Here is a 13,269-nt window from a genome sequence, read left to right as displayed (position 1 = left end):
CAACCCTGAAAATCTACCACAGCTACCATATACCACATCAGCTGATGTGAATAACAGAAATTAACTACCACTTCTCTTAGATTTGAGTCTTCAGTATTTTTAAAAAGAAAAAACATTGATGCCCATTATTAAAAGTTTGTCCCAAGTTTTAAAATCTTTCTCAAAATCTTATTTTGAAAGAAATGTGCTGATTGAGTGGAAGTGCTTCCCTATTTCTAAAAAGCAGGTCTTGTTCTTTTAGAATTGAAGTTCTGCCTCTTATGCATCCCTGTTTATAAAACAAAAGGAAATTGGCCAATATGTAAATAGAACAGTGGTTCTTTCTTCTCTCCTCTAAAGGATGTTCTGTAGAACAGAGAGCATTCTTAGTGCCTCTGAATTTATGTATTTTTGTCCTCATTCTTTGTTCCTTTCTGAGGCTAGCTACAGGTTTGTCTCTTTTATCTTTTCAAAAATCCAGCTTTTAGTTCCATCGATCTTTTCTATTGTCTTTTTAGTCTGTGTTTCATTTCTTTCCACTCTGATCTTTGTTATTTCCTTCCTTTTACTGACTTTGGGCTTGTTAGTGCTTCTGTCAAGACAGTCTTTGGGAATCAGAGACAAACTCCCTCCAAATTGGAACCAGCCCTCTCTCACTCCCATCCAGAGCTATTCCAGAAGTGGAGTCTTTTGGGAACCATTTGGGATCCAGTTTGGACCTGCTTGAGCTGTCTGGATCCCACAGATACGGCACCCAACTGGCTTAGAGAACTGCACAGCTAGCCAGGAAACTAGTTTCTAAAAGTGACAGACAGAGTCAACGAAGAAATATGAGGGGTCTGAACATTAAAAAAAAAAAGCCAGGAATTAAGGGGATACATGCTAAGAAAAACTACCAGAGGTCAAAGGTTATTCCCTGGACAGAGCAGTAGTGTTGATTGTGAAATAAAAAAGATGGCAACGACACCTAAGAGCAGAAGAGACCAGTTATAAAAATGTGAAAAACGTGCAAGAAAATTCAACACTAGACGAAGAGCATCCCTAAACCAGTGTGGTGACAATGCTGTGCTGACTTACCCTTCTCATATCTCCATGCTAGTCTCTACAATTACTCGTGGCTAACACAAGCAGAACAGGGAATTGCTATCAATCTGTCAGTCGTTTCACGTCTATGTTTATTTTTATCTATTTGGAATTAATTAAGTGTTATATCCAAATTACACATTAATGTAGCACTTGGGTGTTTTTTACTTTTATACCCTAGGTATTAACTTCCATATTCTCACAAATAGAGAAGACTAATATTGCAGACCTTGTGACATCCTTGGTTATCCTGTTGGTGGTATTTGTGGTTAAAGAAATAAATCAGCGCTACAAAGCCAAACTTCCAGTGCCCATTCCAATTGAACTCATCATGGTAACTGATCGCCTCAAGACTTTCTTTCATAATTCGTTAGTCTTGTGTTTTTATGTCTAAAGCCCTTCACCGTCTGTAGATCAGGAGGCTTTAGTGGGACCGGTGACCTCTCTGCAGTTTCTGGGTATCATATTTAGTATGGTTTTCTCTTTATTCAGAATTTAATAACTTGCTTTGATGACTTGGGGTTTATTCTTTCCATGTAAGACAAGGATGGGGCAGAGAGCAAACCTCTGAGAATCCTTGTGAGAGACCCATTGGAATGGAGCTGTGGTTCTCAGCTTTGGTGGTACATTAGAATTGCCTCGGGACTTTTCAAAAAGTAGCCAAACCTGAGCTGAGATTCTTATTCAATAAGTCAAGGGGTGGCTTTTGGCAATGGTGTTTTTTTTTTTCAAAGCAAGACTCTTAGTTACATCTCCCATTTCTAACTCGGGCAATTTGCAACTTTGCAGACTGTGATCGCAACAGCTGTGTCATATGGCTTTGACTTCAAAAACAGGTTTAACGTGGCCGTGGTTGGGGAGATGGAAAGTGGGTAAGTGTCTCTCTTATTATGGCATCTCCAAGCTCTAATTAGAGAGTAAGCAGTAGTGACGAACGACTTCAAGCTGAAATGCATGAATCCAGCTCAGAACCCTCCCTGTATCTGGCATCCATCATGCACCCAGGAGGAGGGCTCACTACTCTCCTTCTAGGAGGGAGTCACAAAGGACATAGGGTGTGCAGTTCTTAACATCAGAAAGTTTCTCTGTGCGGAAGAACTCACAAACCAGAAGGGGCTCACACGCAAGAAAAGTGAGATAGTGAAAATAGAAAAATAGGCAAAGTAAACTTGCTCCTCTCCTTAAAAGGAACCGAGGGAAACCAGATTTCCTTGGCCATAAATTACTATAAACAATACGTAATGTTTTGTTTGAGGTTACTGGAGCCAAGTTCCAACAGTTCAAAGGAGACACTGAAGGAATACCTGCCACACGCTGCTTGAGCAATCCAGATGGGCACACTCTGTCCTCTCTGAAGATCAAATTCAAGACAAGCCCAGAGCAACTCTTAGCGCTGCAGAAGGATGGGAGGCGCAGCTTGTACAAGGAATTTGAAAACGTATTCCATTGCATTTATTGGATTGAGGAGGGAGATCCAGTTTTATGCTCTTTCCTCTCTCTGCCCTCTGGCCATAGCATCAATTTCTTTCAACTTTCTTACCAAGGAAAGGTGGTATTCCTGTAAAAAAACAAAAACAAAAAAACCTCCCTCCCTCCCCATGCTTAGGAGTATTTGAGAATTATTCCAGGAATCAGCATGTATATGCATTGCATTGTTGACTTAAAACTAACTAAATTCTATTAAAAGCAAATATATATTTTTAAGCAAAAAGTATTTTTATCATCAGATAAAATTGTGTTACCACTTGTAATATTTGGATCACAAATATCACTTTTAACTTAAATGGGAGAAATTAGGCTGAAGCTGAAAGGCTATTTCTAGTGTTTCTCTCCACTCTGCAACTTTCAAGTGATTATGCTTTTTTTTTTTTTTGTGGTACGTGGGCCTCTCACTGCTGCGGCCTCTCCCGTTGCGGAGCACAGGCTCCGAACGCGCAGGCTCAGCGGCCATGGCTCACGGGCCCAGCCGCTCCGCGGCATGTGGGACCTTCCCGGACCAGGGCACGAACCCTTGTCCTCTGCATCAGCAAGTGGACTCTCAACCACTGCGCCACCAGGGAAGCCCGATTATGCTTTATTTAAACATCTTGGGAGACACAAACTAGATAGATAAGTAGATACAAAATTAAAGAGGATCTTGCCAAAAAGGTTTTGAAATAAAAGGTAAGGACACTGAGTTACAATCTTAGAGACATTACTTAGTAAATATATTTTAAATGTCAATGGACCTCCTTCCATAGTGTGTGTGGGTGGGGAAAGGGGTAACTCACATTTATAGGTCTTTACACTCTACAGAGAGGCAGTGTAGCCCAGTAAGCAAACTCATGCTTTCTAGAGGCAGAGTGCCTAGGATTTACTTCAGACTCACTTCCTCATCTTGGGCAAATAAACTCTGTGCCTTAACGTCTTTGGCTGTAAAAATGGGGCTAAAAATAGCATAGGTTATTACATAGGGTTCTCGTAAGGATTAAGTGAGTTAATATGTGTGATGTCCTGAAGTGCCTGGCCTATTGTAAGTGTTCAAACTGCATTACTGCTGTTCCTAATTTAGCACCTAAATTAGGTACTAGGCACTTTACACGCTTTTTTTAAAATTAATTGATTTATTTATTTTATTTTTGGCTGTGTTGGGTCTTTGTTGCTGCGCCTGGGCTTTCTCTAGCTGCAGCAAACGGGTGCTAATCTTCTTTGCGGTGTGCGGGCTTCTCATTGCGGTGGCTTCTCTTGTTGCGGAGCACGGGCTTTTACGCACGCAGGCTCAGTAGTTGTGGCTCGCGGGCTCTAGAGTGTGGGCTTCAGTACTTGTGGCGCACGGGCTTAGTTGCTCCGCAGCATGTGGGATCTTCTTGGACCAGGGCGCGAACCAGTGTCCCCTGCATTGGCAGGCAGATTCTTAACCACTGTGCCACCAGGGAAGCCCCTACATGCTTTTTACAGTCCCATTTTTTCTGAGTGATAATCGAGTGAGCATTTTAGATTTCTGATGATTGCAAATAGAAGATAACTGGAAGGTAACGATTGCTAATTATTGCTAATCTGTTATTAATGAATATGACACCTTAGAAGTGACTTTGTGAAGCTACATACACTGAATGCAAATAACTTGGCTGAAGGAAAGAGATCATTGAAATAGTAAAGGAAACACAAAGGATATATTCAGATTCCAGAGGGACCCTGTAATAGTAGCTTACAGGTACTTTGTACTTTACAGTGTGTCAACAGTAGTCACATTCATTATTTATTTGACCCTCCCACAAAAATTATGAAGAAAAGAGAACAAGTGTTATTATCATCACTTTACAAATGAGGAACCTGGGTAAGTAGCAGAGCCAGGAAATGAATCAAGTTTTCAGACTGTAAATCTCCATCACACCACTCTGCCTATGGTGATTAGAGGCTAGAAAAAAAGAATGATAGCAGGCTTCTGGTTATTTTGGTATAAAATGCAGATTATAATTGTACCACTGGTTTTAGATTATATATAATATTCCAAGCTAACTTTCTGATTTATGAAAGCTGCAGAATATGAAATAATAGTACTTCTTCAAAATTAGAGCTAAAAATTTATTAACATTCACAAAACATGAGTAGCAATTAAAAAAGAGTTGAATGGACCCAATTAACTTACCTCCAATAAGTTTTAGGTCAGAAACAGATGTTTATAGGAGCTGAGCATTTTAGTAAATTGATGTTGACTTTGGGATATTTGGACTTTATAATGCAATTAGTAAATATTATTTAACTGCTCTAAGTTCATGAGACACAGGCACAGGAGTATCCTCTGTGACTTGAATGTTTCCCTGACACTATCTCACTTTAAATGGAAACCCGCCCTCCGTCAGGGCCACAGTTGGCTCTAGAAGTTCTGTGGAGTGCGGGGCAGAGTCTACGCCCATCTGTTTGCTAAGGGTTTTCCATGAAAGGTTATCATTTTCAATGAAGGGAAGAATTTCTTGCTTTCCTTCTCTCAGAATTGTGTTTGCTCAAAGAGCCTTCATCCATGGATAGCTATTGGAGGCATAATGAGTGATACCTTGCAACCCAATGTAACAATACAAGTGGATCTGAGACATTTTGCACAAAGCTTATATTGATCTAAGTGTACACTATAGTGTGGCTATGCTAAAATCATATCAGATTTATCACTATCACTGGACTAGATTTACACTCATATCAAATACAGGCGGCATTGCTTTTCAACAGTAAGATAACAGATTCCAAGGCTTTCAGTGGTGCTAAATTCTTGCTAGTCATACTCCAAAGGCACAACTCAGCCTAGATTGCATTCATTCATTCGCTGACTTGCCCAACAATTACTGACCACCTGATATATGCTGTGAAGGACCATTGTTGGTCCTGGTCATAGAATAATGAACAAGTTACAGTCCCTGCTCTGGGTCTGGATGGAGAGTTGGGGGAGAGAGGGGCAGGGATGGAAACAGGAGGCATCAAGAACTGGGGAAGCGTAGAGAATCTTGCCTAACCCTGACCTTGGGGGTGAGAGAAGACCTTCTGGAGGGAAGGATAGGGATGAGGGGAATGGTTCAGGGAAAGGCAACAGCAAATTAGAAGCTGTCAAGGTGAGAGATGATGGGTGATGAGAAACAAAGAAAGCTTGGTATAGCTGGAGTATAAATTCTGGGAAAATGGTAGTAATTAAGCAAGATGTGGAGGAGGGGTAATTGGGACCTTGCTAAGGAATTTGCACTTTTCCTGAGAACAAATGGATACCGTGGAAGGTTTATAAGCAGGATGGTGGCATTCTGACTTGTTTAATTTCAATTTCAGGTTTCAGGCCCCTATCACACCTAATGTGCAGACTTTCCGAGATACCATCGGAGACTGCTTTGGCATTGCCATTGTTGGCTTTGCAGTGGCCTTCTCTGTGGCCAGCGTCTATTCCCTCAAATACGATTATCCCATTGACGGCAATCAGGTAAGTATAAACCGATGCTGGGTCTAATTAGGCAACTTTATATACTATTCTGCATGCATAATATCAATGGTGCCGCATCTAAGGAAGATTCTTCCTTGTTCTCCCATCAGGAGTTAATCGCCTTGGGAGTGAGTAACATATTCGGTGGATCGTTCAGAGGATTTGCGGCAAGTACAGCCCTCTCCAGATCAGGGGTCCAGGAGAGTACAGGAGGCAAAACTCAGGTACTGGAGGATCTTTGCTGTGAGGGTCGTCCTAGCTTGAGTCACTGGTGATGCGGATCCGGGGAGGAAAGTTGAGTCTGTGATGAGAATGTTCTCATCTTCACAGGTTGCTGGCCTTTTCTCTGCTGTCATCGTGCTGATTGTCATCCTAGCCATTGGATTTCTCCTGGAGCCTCTGCAAAAGGTAGCACTCCTCTCTCGGACTGACATCTCTCTCCTTTGGGTGATGAATCAAGGACCCTGGTTCTTAAACTGAGGAAGCACAAACTAAACTAGGGAAAATGAGTATCTACAAACTCTCAGGTCCTCTTCTTAGCCAATACTCTATGGGCCAAAACTATTTCTTTTTCTCCTGGCACTATCTTATGAATGTTAAGAATGCAAATATCCAACAGCTCTACCCTTGCAACTCATACTCTGCCTTATCAACTCTCCTCTTCAACCGCTATGTTTGTAGTCCCAGATATAATTAATGTTTACATAGGAAGGCATCCTGGCACTGCAGCTTCGATATGCATTGACTAAAGTGAAGATTTTCTTAAAGGTTGAGGTCATCAGGGCCTCTATCAAATTCAGAGAATGGTGCTATCATCCACACAACCTGTTCTTAGGAATACGCCCTGCAGCTCCCAGAGTTTGGTTTGACTCCAAGACCAAAGCTGTCAGATTGCTGGATGGGAGCCAACAGCTAGACTTTGACCTTGTACCTTCACCTCATGCTCCTCTCTCCATCTCTCCTGAACTGTAATTTTTGAGGGCGTAGTTTAATGCTTTGTCCACCGTGGCAGCATCCAGGTTACAAAAATAACAGCAGGCCCTAGAAAATACAGGATCTGTAGGAAACCAGATGATGGTCAATACCTTGTTCTTTGTGGTGTTAATTTGACTTTGAGGGAGTACGGGGGCACTGGCTCTAGTCCTGTAGATGTACTTCTAAGTGGCTCTGCCGCTTATTACCTGTGTGTTTTGGGCAGATTACTTAACCTCTCTGAACCTCAAGTTGCCCATTTGTAAAATAGGGAGGGAAATAGTCCCCACCTCACAGAGTTGTTGCAAAAATTGAATGAAATAATGCACGTGAAATATTTAGCCCAGGGTGCGGCACATGATAAACACTTAATAAATAATAGCCTTTTTTTACATTTTAGTTATTTTTGGCTGCGTTGGGTCTTCGTTGCAGTGCAGGGGCTTTCTCTAGTTGTGGTGAGCAGGGGCTATTCTTTGTTGTGGTGCGTGGGCTTCTCCTTGCATGGGCTTCTTCTTGTGGTGGCTTCTCTTGTTGTGGAGCACGGGATCTAGGCACGTGGGCTTCAGTAGTTGTGGCATACGGGCTCAGTAGTTGTGGCTCGCAGGCTCTAGAGCGCAGGCTCAGTAGTTGTGGCGCACAGGCCTAGTTGCTCCGCGGCATGTGGGATCTTCCCGGTCCAAAGATCGTACCCGTGTTCCCCTCATTGGCAGGCAGATTCCTATCCACTGTGCCACCAGGGAAGTCCCAATGCTAGCCTTTATTATAAAGATTATTATTGTTGTTATTCTTATTCTACAAACATTCTATTCTACCTCTGACTACAAAGGACATAGAGATAGGACACAGCCCACCAAAGTCTGTTGGTTGTTATCTAGGCCTTTTCCCTTGTTGATTAGTAGCTGGAACATGAGTTTTGTCCAAGGTTTCTGGAGTCCCAGTGCAGTTATCCCGAATGTGGCCAAGCAGTGCACAGTACTCTTTGCTAAAATTGTGCGTTCTTCCTATGCTAACCTACTGATTTCCAGAGGAATGGCATAAAATGGGTCAAAAAGTCACCATCAAAGAAATAATGTGTATAAGAATGTATATCTCAATAAAAATAAATGCACACACAGCTCCCCGAAATAGAGAATTCTGCCCTGTGTGCTTCCTCCCATGTGTATCCCTGGGCTCTACCTCACCCACTTCAATTGGGAGAAACTAAAAAAACAATTGCCGTTTAAAATCCTATCTCTTTCGTGAATAAACCACACCAGTGACACTGTCCAGGATGCTAATCAAAGGCCCTACTTTGTAAAGGAACCATGTGACAATTCCTTCTTGGACCATTGTGTCTGTAATGTTTTTGTTTCATCTGAATAACTGGTCTACTTCTTTTTATCATATAAGGACAAAATAACCCTTCATGATAGCTAAGAATGAACGTCCCTTGAGCGCTTACTAAGCATCAGCAGAGTTCTAAGCATTTTGTTTACAATTAATCCTTTATATCAATTACAGTATGGATACCTGGTTCCTGGTAAAATGATTCCCCTTTTCCTGTCTATGGCTTCTCAGGGCTCTGTAATCTTTATTTTTCTTTAAAGGCTCTATTGTGTATGTATTTCACTGTAAATGTTTCAATTTTTTTTTAATTTTTAAAAAAATTTAAATTGAAGTATAGTTAATTTATAACGTTGTATTAGTTTCAAGTGTACAGCAAAGTGATTCGGTTATACATATATATGCTGTTTACCCATTTTCAAGTTGTTTTTCCATGGAATACTGACCAGGTGGTAAATAATGCCTAATGAAAAGAAAAAATATGTCTCTTCTGCAGGTGGTACTTGACGTGTTTTATAGTAAAGTCCCCCAAAGCAGCAGGCTTATTGTACAGAGTACTGTGAACCTTTCACGCAGCTACCATGGCAGGGGGGCAGGGCAACTACATAGCTACACTACAATATCAAAACGAGTACATTGACATCGGTACAGTACTGTTAACCAGATTACAGACTTTATCCAGTTTCCCCCATTTTTTAACTGGTGTGCATTTGTGTGTAATTTCCTTTTTAAAGTCACTTAAGACAATATTTAGTCTTCTAAACAACCACCTGTATTCTCACAGTGAGTAAATGAACTAGTCAGGCATTAAATTATAAACATAACTTGTGAAAATAAAAAATGTCTAGATCAGTTAAACTATATTTGAGATAGGAAAACACCAACTGTGTTTGGTTTTTCTTTGTACATTTCTTTTATGGTGTGAAAGTAGTCAGTATACAAATTCCATAGTCCATTCAGAATCGAACAGCTGAATTGGGGGCAGGGGTTGGGGGCCTGTTCCTACCATTGTGTTAAAACCCAAATAAGGAAGAGAGGGTGCCATTCAGCATTTTTCACCTTGATTATCATCATTCCTGCAAGACAAATTATCTCATTTTGGCATGCCAGGAAACAAAAACTTGAGCTTAGCTGACCACCCAGACCCCTCTTCGTGACTCTACTGTTCAGCAGTATCACCATCAGGCTTCTTAAAGGAGGCTGTGTTACTGCCTCTTCCACTCACTAGTTCACCCACTCATTCGCTGAATAATTATGAAGCCCCTCCCACGTGCATTTACCACAGTACGTTCTGGGGATCTAGTAGGGAACAAGACAGATAGGGTTCACACTGTCCCAGAGAGTCGGCGTCAAATCTTTGCGAACCTCTCTGTGATCTTCGGCTTCCTCATACTAAATGACATGATCACTGATCATCATCCAAGGTTTGAATTCTGATTCCAAGACCCCAAGCTCCCCAAGTTCCTTTTTTTTTTAAAGATATTTTTGATGGGGACCATTTTTAAAGTCTTTATTGAATTCGTTACAATATTGCTTATGTTTTACGTTTCGGATTTTTGGCCGCGAGACATGATCTTATCTCCCCGACCAGGGATGGAACCCGCGCCCCCTGCATTGGAAGGCAAAGTCTTAACCACTGGACCACCAGGGAAGTCCCCCCAAGTTTTATTTTTAAACAAAGAGCAACCCCCTCTCCCTACCTACAGTAAATAGACATACACTAGACCACCTCTGCTTGGGAAGAATTTCTTTTGGTCATAGGTCTTCAGATCTGCCTTTCTCTGACCCAAGGTACAGGCGAGTAAATGCTATCAGATCATCTATGGCATGTCCCTGTCACTGTGGTGGGGACAAAATCATGGCTGGGGACAGCTCACAGTCCTGGGTCTGGTGTATTGTGCATGGCATTGCACACCAGAAAAGGGTGTATCCTTTGATAGGCCTTGAGGCCCTGGAAAGGACTCACTTATTTACAACCTTCACCTTTGCTTCTCTATGGTTATTGGATTATCTCAAAGTACATCTGCTCTTTATGTTTTTCACAGTCTGTCCTGGCAGCTTTAGCCCTTGGAAACTTGAAAGGAATGCTGATGCAGTTTACAGAAATACGAAGATTGTGGCGAAAGGATAAGTATGATTGTGTAAGTAGAGGCGATGGTATTTGAGAGAGAGGAATCAGAATGACATTTTAATGCTGATGTAAAATGCATATTTATATTGCAAACAAAGTGAAATTTTGTTTCTATCTGTCTGTTTAAATAACCTGAGTTTGTTTTATTTGCTATCCTGAAACTACATACTCTAATGACTATTCTCTGGGATTTTAATGTAAAAGGATGAGCTACTTACAAGTAGGCAATGGTCCATGAAACACAAGGAGAGAACTTCTTAGATCTGTTCTAAAACTTCTTGAAGTCACCTCTAACACCACAGAAACTCTCTGAATCTTAGGGTATGCATTGCTTCTGTTCTTCATTACATCATATGTTAGTTTCCAGAGAATCTGTGAAGAAAAATTCTGAACGTTCCTTTTGGAAACACTCTATAAAGGCTCCCCTCTCTCAGCATGCCTTACAATGAGAAGCCCATGTCTCTAATTATATCAGGGTCAAAGTCTGTGGTGTAAAAAGGCTTGTTAACATAGCTTATGGTACTTAACAAGCATAAAGTAATAAACCACACTTGGTTTAGTTTTGCTGCTGATAGATCAGTGTTAGGGATTTTAACACTTTTTTGGCATGCTAGGAGTCTGGTAGAGACAGTAGCCTTTAATTAAATCAGAGGACCAAAAGTAAGAGATTAGTCCAGGCTCTACCAATTAATTTGCTGATTTTGACAAAGAGCAGCTGGTTCTGGAATTTTCGCTGTGACAGATTCGATCATTTCCTTAACTGGCCCAGGGATGGGATTAGAAATGGATACACTCTCTTGGGATTTTTGAAAAGATTTGCTTGTGTTTCTGCAGCTCAGAACCCGAGCCAGCAGAAATGACCTCAAGGCAGGCCCGTTCTGCTGTGCACTCCCAACTTCTGCTTTGGGCCCTAGAAGTTCATGCTTTCTCATAGCTCTGGACCTAGGACACTGTACTTAAATGAGAGTAAATGGTGGTGTATGTGTTGCCTTCTTTTGACAGCTAATTTGGGTCATGACCTTCATCTTTGCCGTTGTCCTGGGCCTCGGTTTAGGCCTGGCTGCTAGTGTGGCGCTTCAGCTCCTGACTATCGTCTTCAGGACCCAGTTGTAAGTGCTCATTGTGGTCTGCATCCTTGCAGGCTTTGACCTGCCCAGGTCGGAGGAGAAAAAAACCTGTCACTTGTTAAGGGAAAAGCAGTTTAGTTGATAGGTATGCAAATCTATCAAGATTGGCTAAGCCTGGGATTTCCCTGGTGGTCCAGTGGTTAAGACTCCGCGTTTCCACTGCAGGGGGCGAGGGTTTATCCCTGGTGGGTAACTAAGATCCCACATGCTGTGCCGTGTAGCGAGAGAAAAAAAAAAAAAAAAGGAAGAGAAGATTGGCCAATCTGTTCTGCCTCACCCCAAGGCCTGAGGGTGAAAGAATGGCCCAACCTTAGAGCATCAGCCAGATCCCACCAGTTATTGGTCTGCTCCCTGCTTTGACACCAATTCAAAGAAATCATAAATCTCTGAGTCTGTTTGCCCAGCTGTAAACTGGTGGTAATTCTATTCTGAGCAGGTTTGGTGTCTTTGTCTCAGACTTGTTAAACATGGGAAAGTGTTTCTGAGAAGATTCTGAGATTCTCCGTGTCTGGGGGAGTGTTGTTGTTCCTCCGGATGGGTTGTTAGATTGGACTCCCACCTGAAAATCAAGGAGCTGGATTAGAAAACTTCTCAAAGGCCCCGCTCATCCCGAAATGCCACAAAAGCTACTTAGAATTCTTGATTTTTAACAGAATTCCAAACAGAATTCCAGTCCAAACATCTTTGGATTCTTAAATCTCTGCCGTGTAATGTCACCACCGTGTGGTCACTCAGCCTATGTTGGATTACATGGCGTGACAGAGAGATAAGGCTTGTTGGGATCTAAGGTGTTCTAGAACAGAAGGTGTTATCATAGTTAAGGTTGATCCTGGACGGAACACATTTACATTGAAATGTTCCTGCCCTTGTTTATTCACTTATATTTTCATTCATTTCTTGGGGACCCATCAAACACAGAGACAAACTGAGTGGTCATAGGCAAATCATGATACTTCTCCATGTCCTTATCTATACAACAAGGTGACTGTATCTGCCTTATTTCACCCACTAACTGATATTCAGAATCAAAATGGCAAAGCATATGGAAGTGCTTTGTAAACTGGATGTGGTAAATGGGAGGAGAGGCACGGTTCCAGGAGCTGTGGGAGGGTCAGTCAAAGAAGGTGTATGCCCTCCAGGGCATGATGGCGTGAGGATTCCCCAACCTTTAAAATTTGGAAAAGTGAGCCTGCTTTGGGATGCTGGGAAAACATCGACGTTAGCCTCATAGGCCTAACGTATATGCATGAATGATTCACTCGGTGTTGATTTTTCCTACAGTCCCAAGTGCAGCACGCTGGCTAATGTTGGCAGGAGCAACATCTATAAGAATAGAAAAGATTACTCTGAAGTAAGGAAAACTCATTTTTCTCTTTGATTGGCTAAATGATATTAATATAAATCTAATGGGCACCATCTACTATGACTTCTCTGCCTTACAGATGTATGAACCAGACGGTGTGAAGATTTTCAGATGTCCATCTCCTATTTACTTTGCAAACATTAGTTTCTTTAAGCAGAAACTTATCGATGCTGTAAGGTTTGGGGTTATTAATTTTTTTTAATTCCACTGAATATCTAGGGAAGAAATGCTTGTTCTGTAACAGGAGTGTCATTCATTTCACATATGTTGAGGCTGGGTTGTGTTTGTGTTTTTGTATCCTGTGTCCCAGGGCAGGTGGAACTACATTATAAGGGGTCCATTAACATGTTGGGAA

The 13,269-nt window shown here is 41.7% G+C and overlaps 1 protein-coding gene across 1 annotated transcript in view; it reads left to right on the top strand.

Moving 5' to 3' along the window:
* Positions 1 to 13,269, top strand: part of SLC26A3 (solute carrier family 26 member 3) — a 31,852-nt gene that overhangs the window by 4,742 nt on the left and 13,841 nt on the right. The window contains exons 6-14 of the mRNA XM_060304957.1: positions 1,244 to 1,396; positions 1,852 to 1,934; positions 5,851 to 5,998; positions 6,109 to 6,222; positions 6,329 to 6,406; positions 10,339 to 10,434; positions 11,427 to 11,533; positions 12,833 to 12,902; positions 12,994 to 13,086. Of these exons, the coding sequence (XP_060160940.1) occupies positions 1,244 to 1,396; positions 1,852 to 1,934; positions 5,851 to 5,998; positions 6,109 to 6,222; positions 6,329 to 6,406; positions 10,339 to 10,434; positions 11,427 to 11,533; positions 12,833 to 12,902; positions 12,994 to 13,086 (942 nt within the window). The remainder of the gene's footprint in view (positions 1 to 1,243; positions 1,397 to 1,851; positions 1,935 to 5,850; positions 5,999 to 6,108; positions 6,223 to 6,328; positions 6,407 to 10,338; positions 10,435 to 11,426; positions 11,534 to 12,832; positions 12,903 to 12,993; positions 13,087 to 13,269) is intronic.

The sequence above is a fragment of the Globicephala melas genome, chromosome 9 (genome assembly GCF_963455315.2).
Source record: "Globicephala melas chromosome 9, mGloMel1.2, whole genome shotgun sequence".
Taxonomy (NCBI): Eukaryota; Metazoa; Chordata; class Mammalia; order Artiodactyla; family Delphinidae; genus Globicephala; species Globicephala melas.
This window is presented reverse-complemented; position numbering and strand designations above follow the sequence as displayed.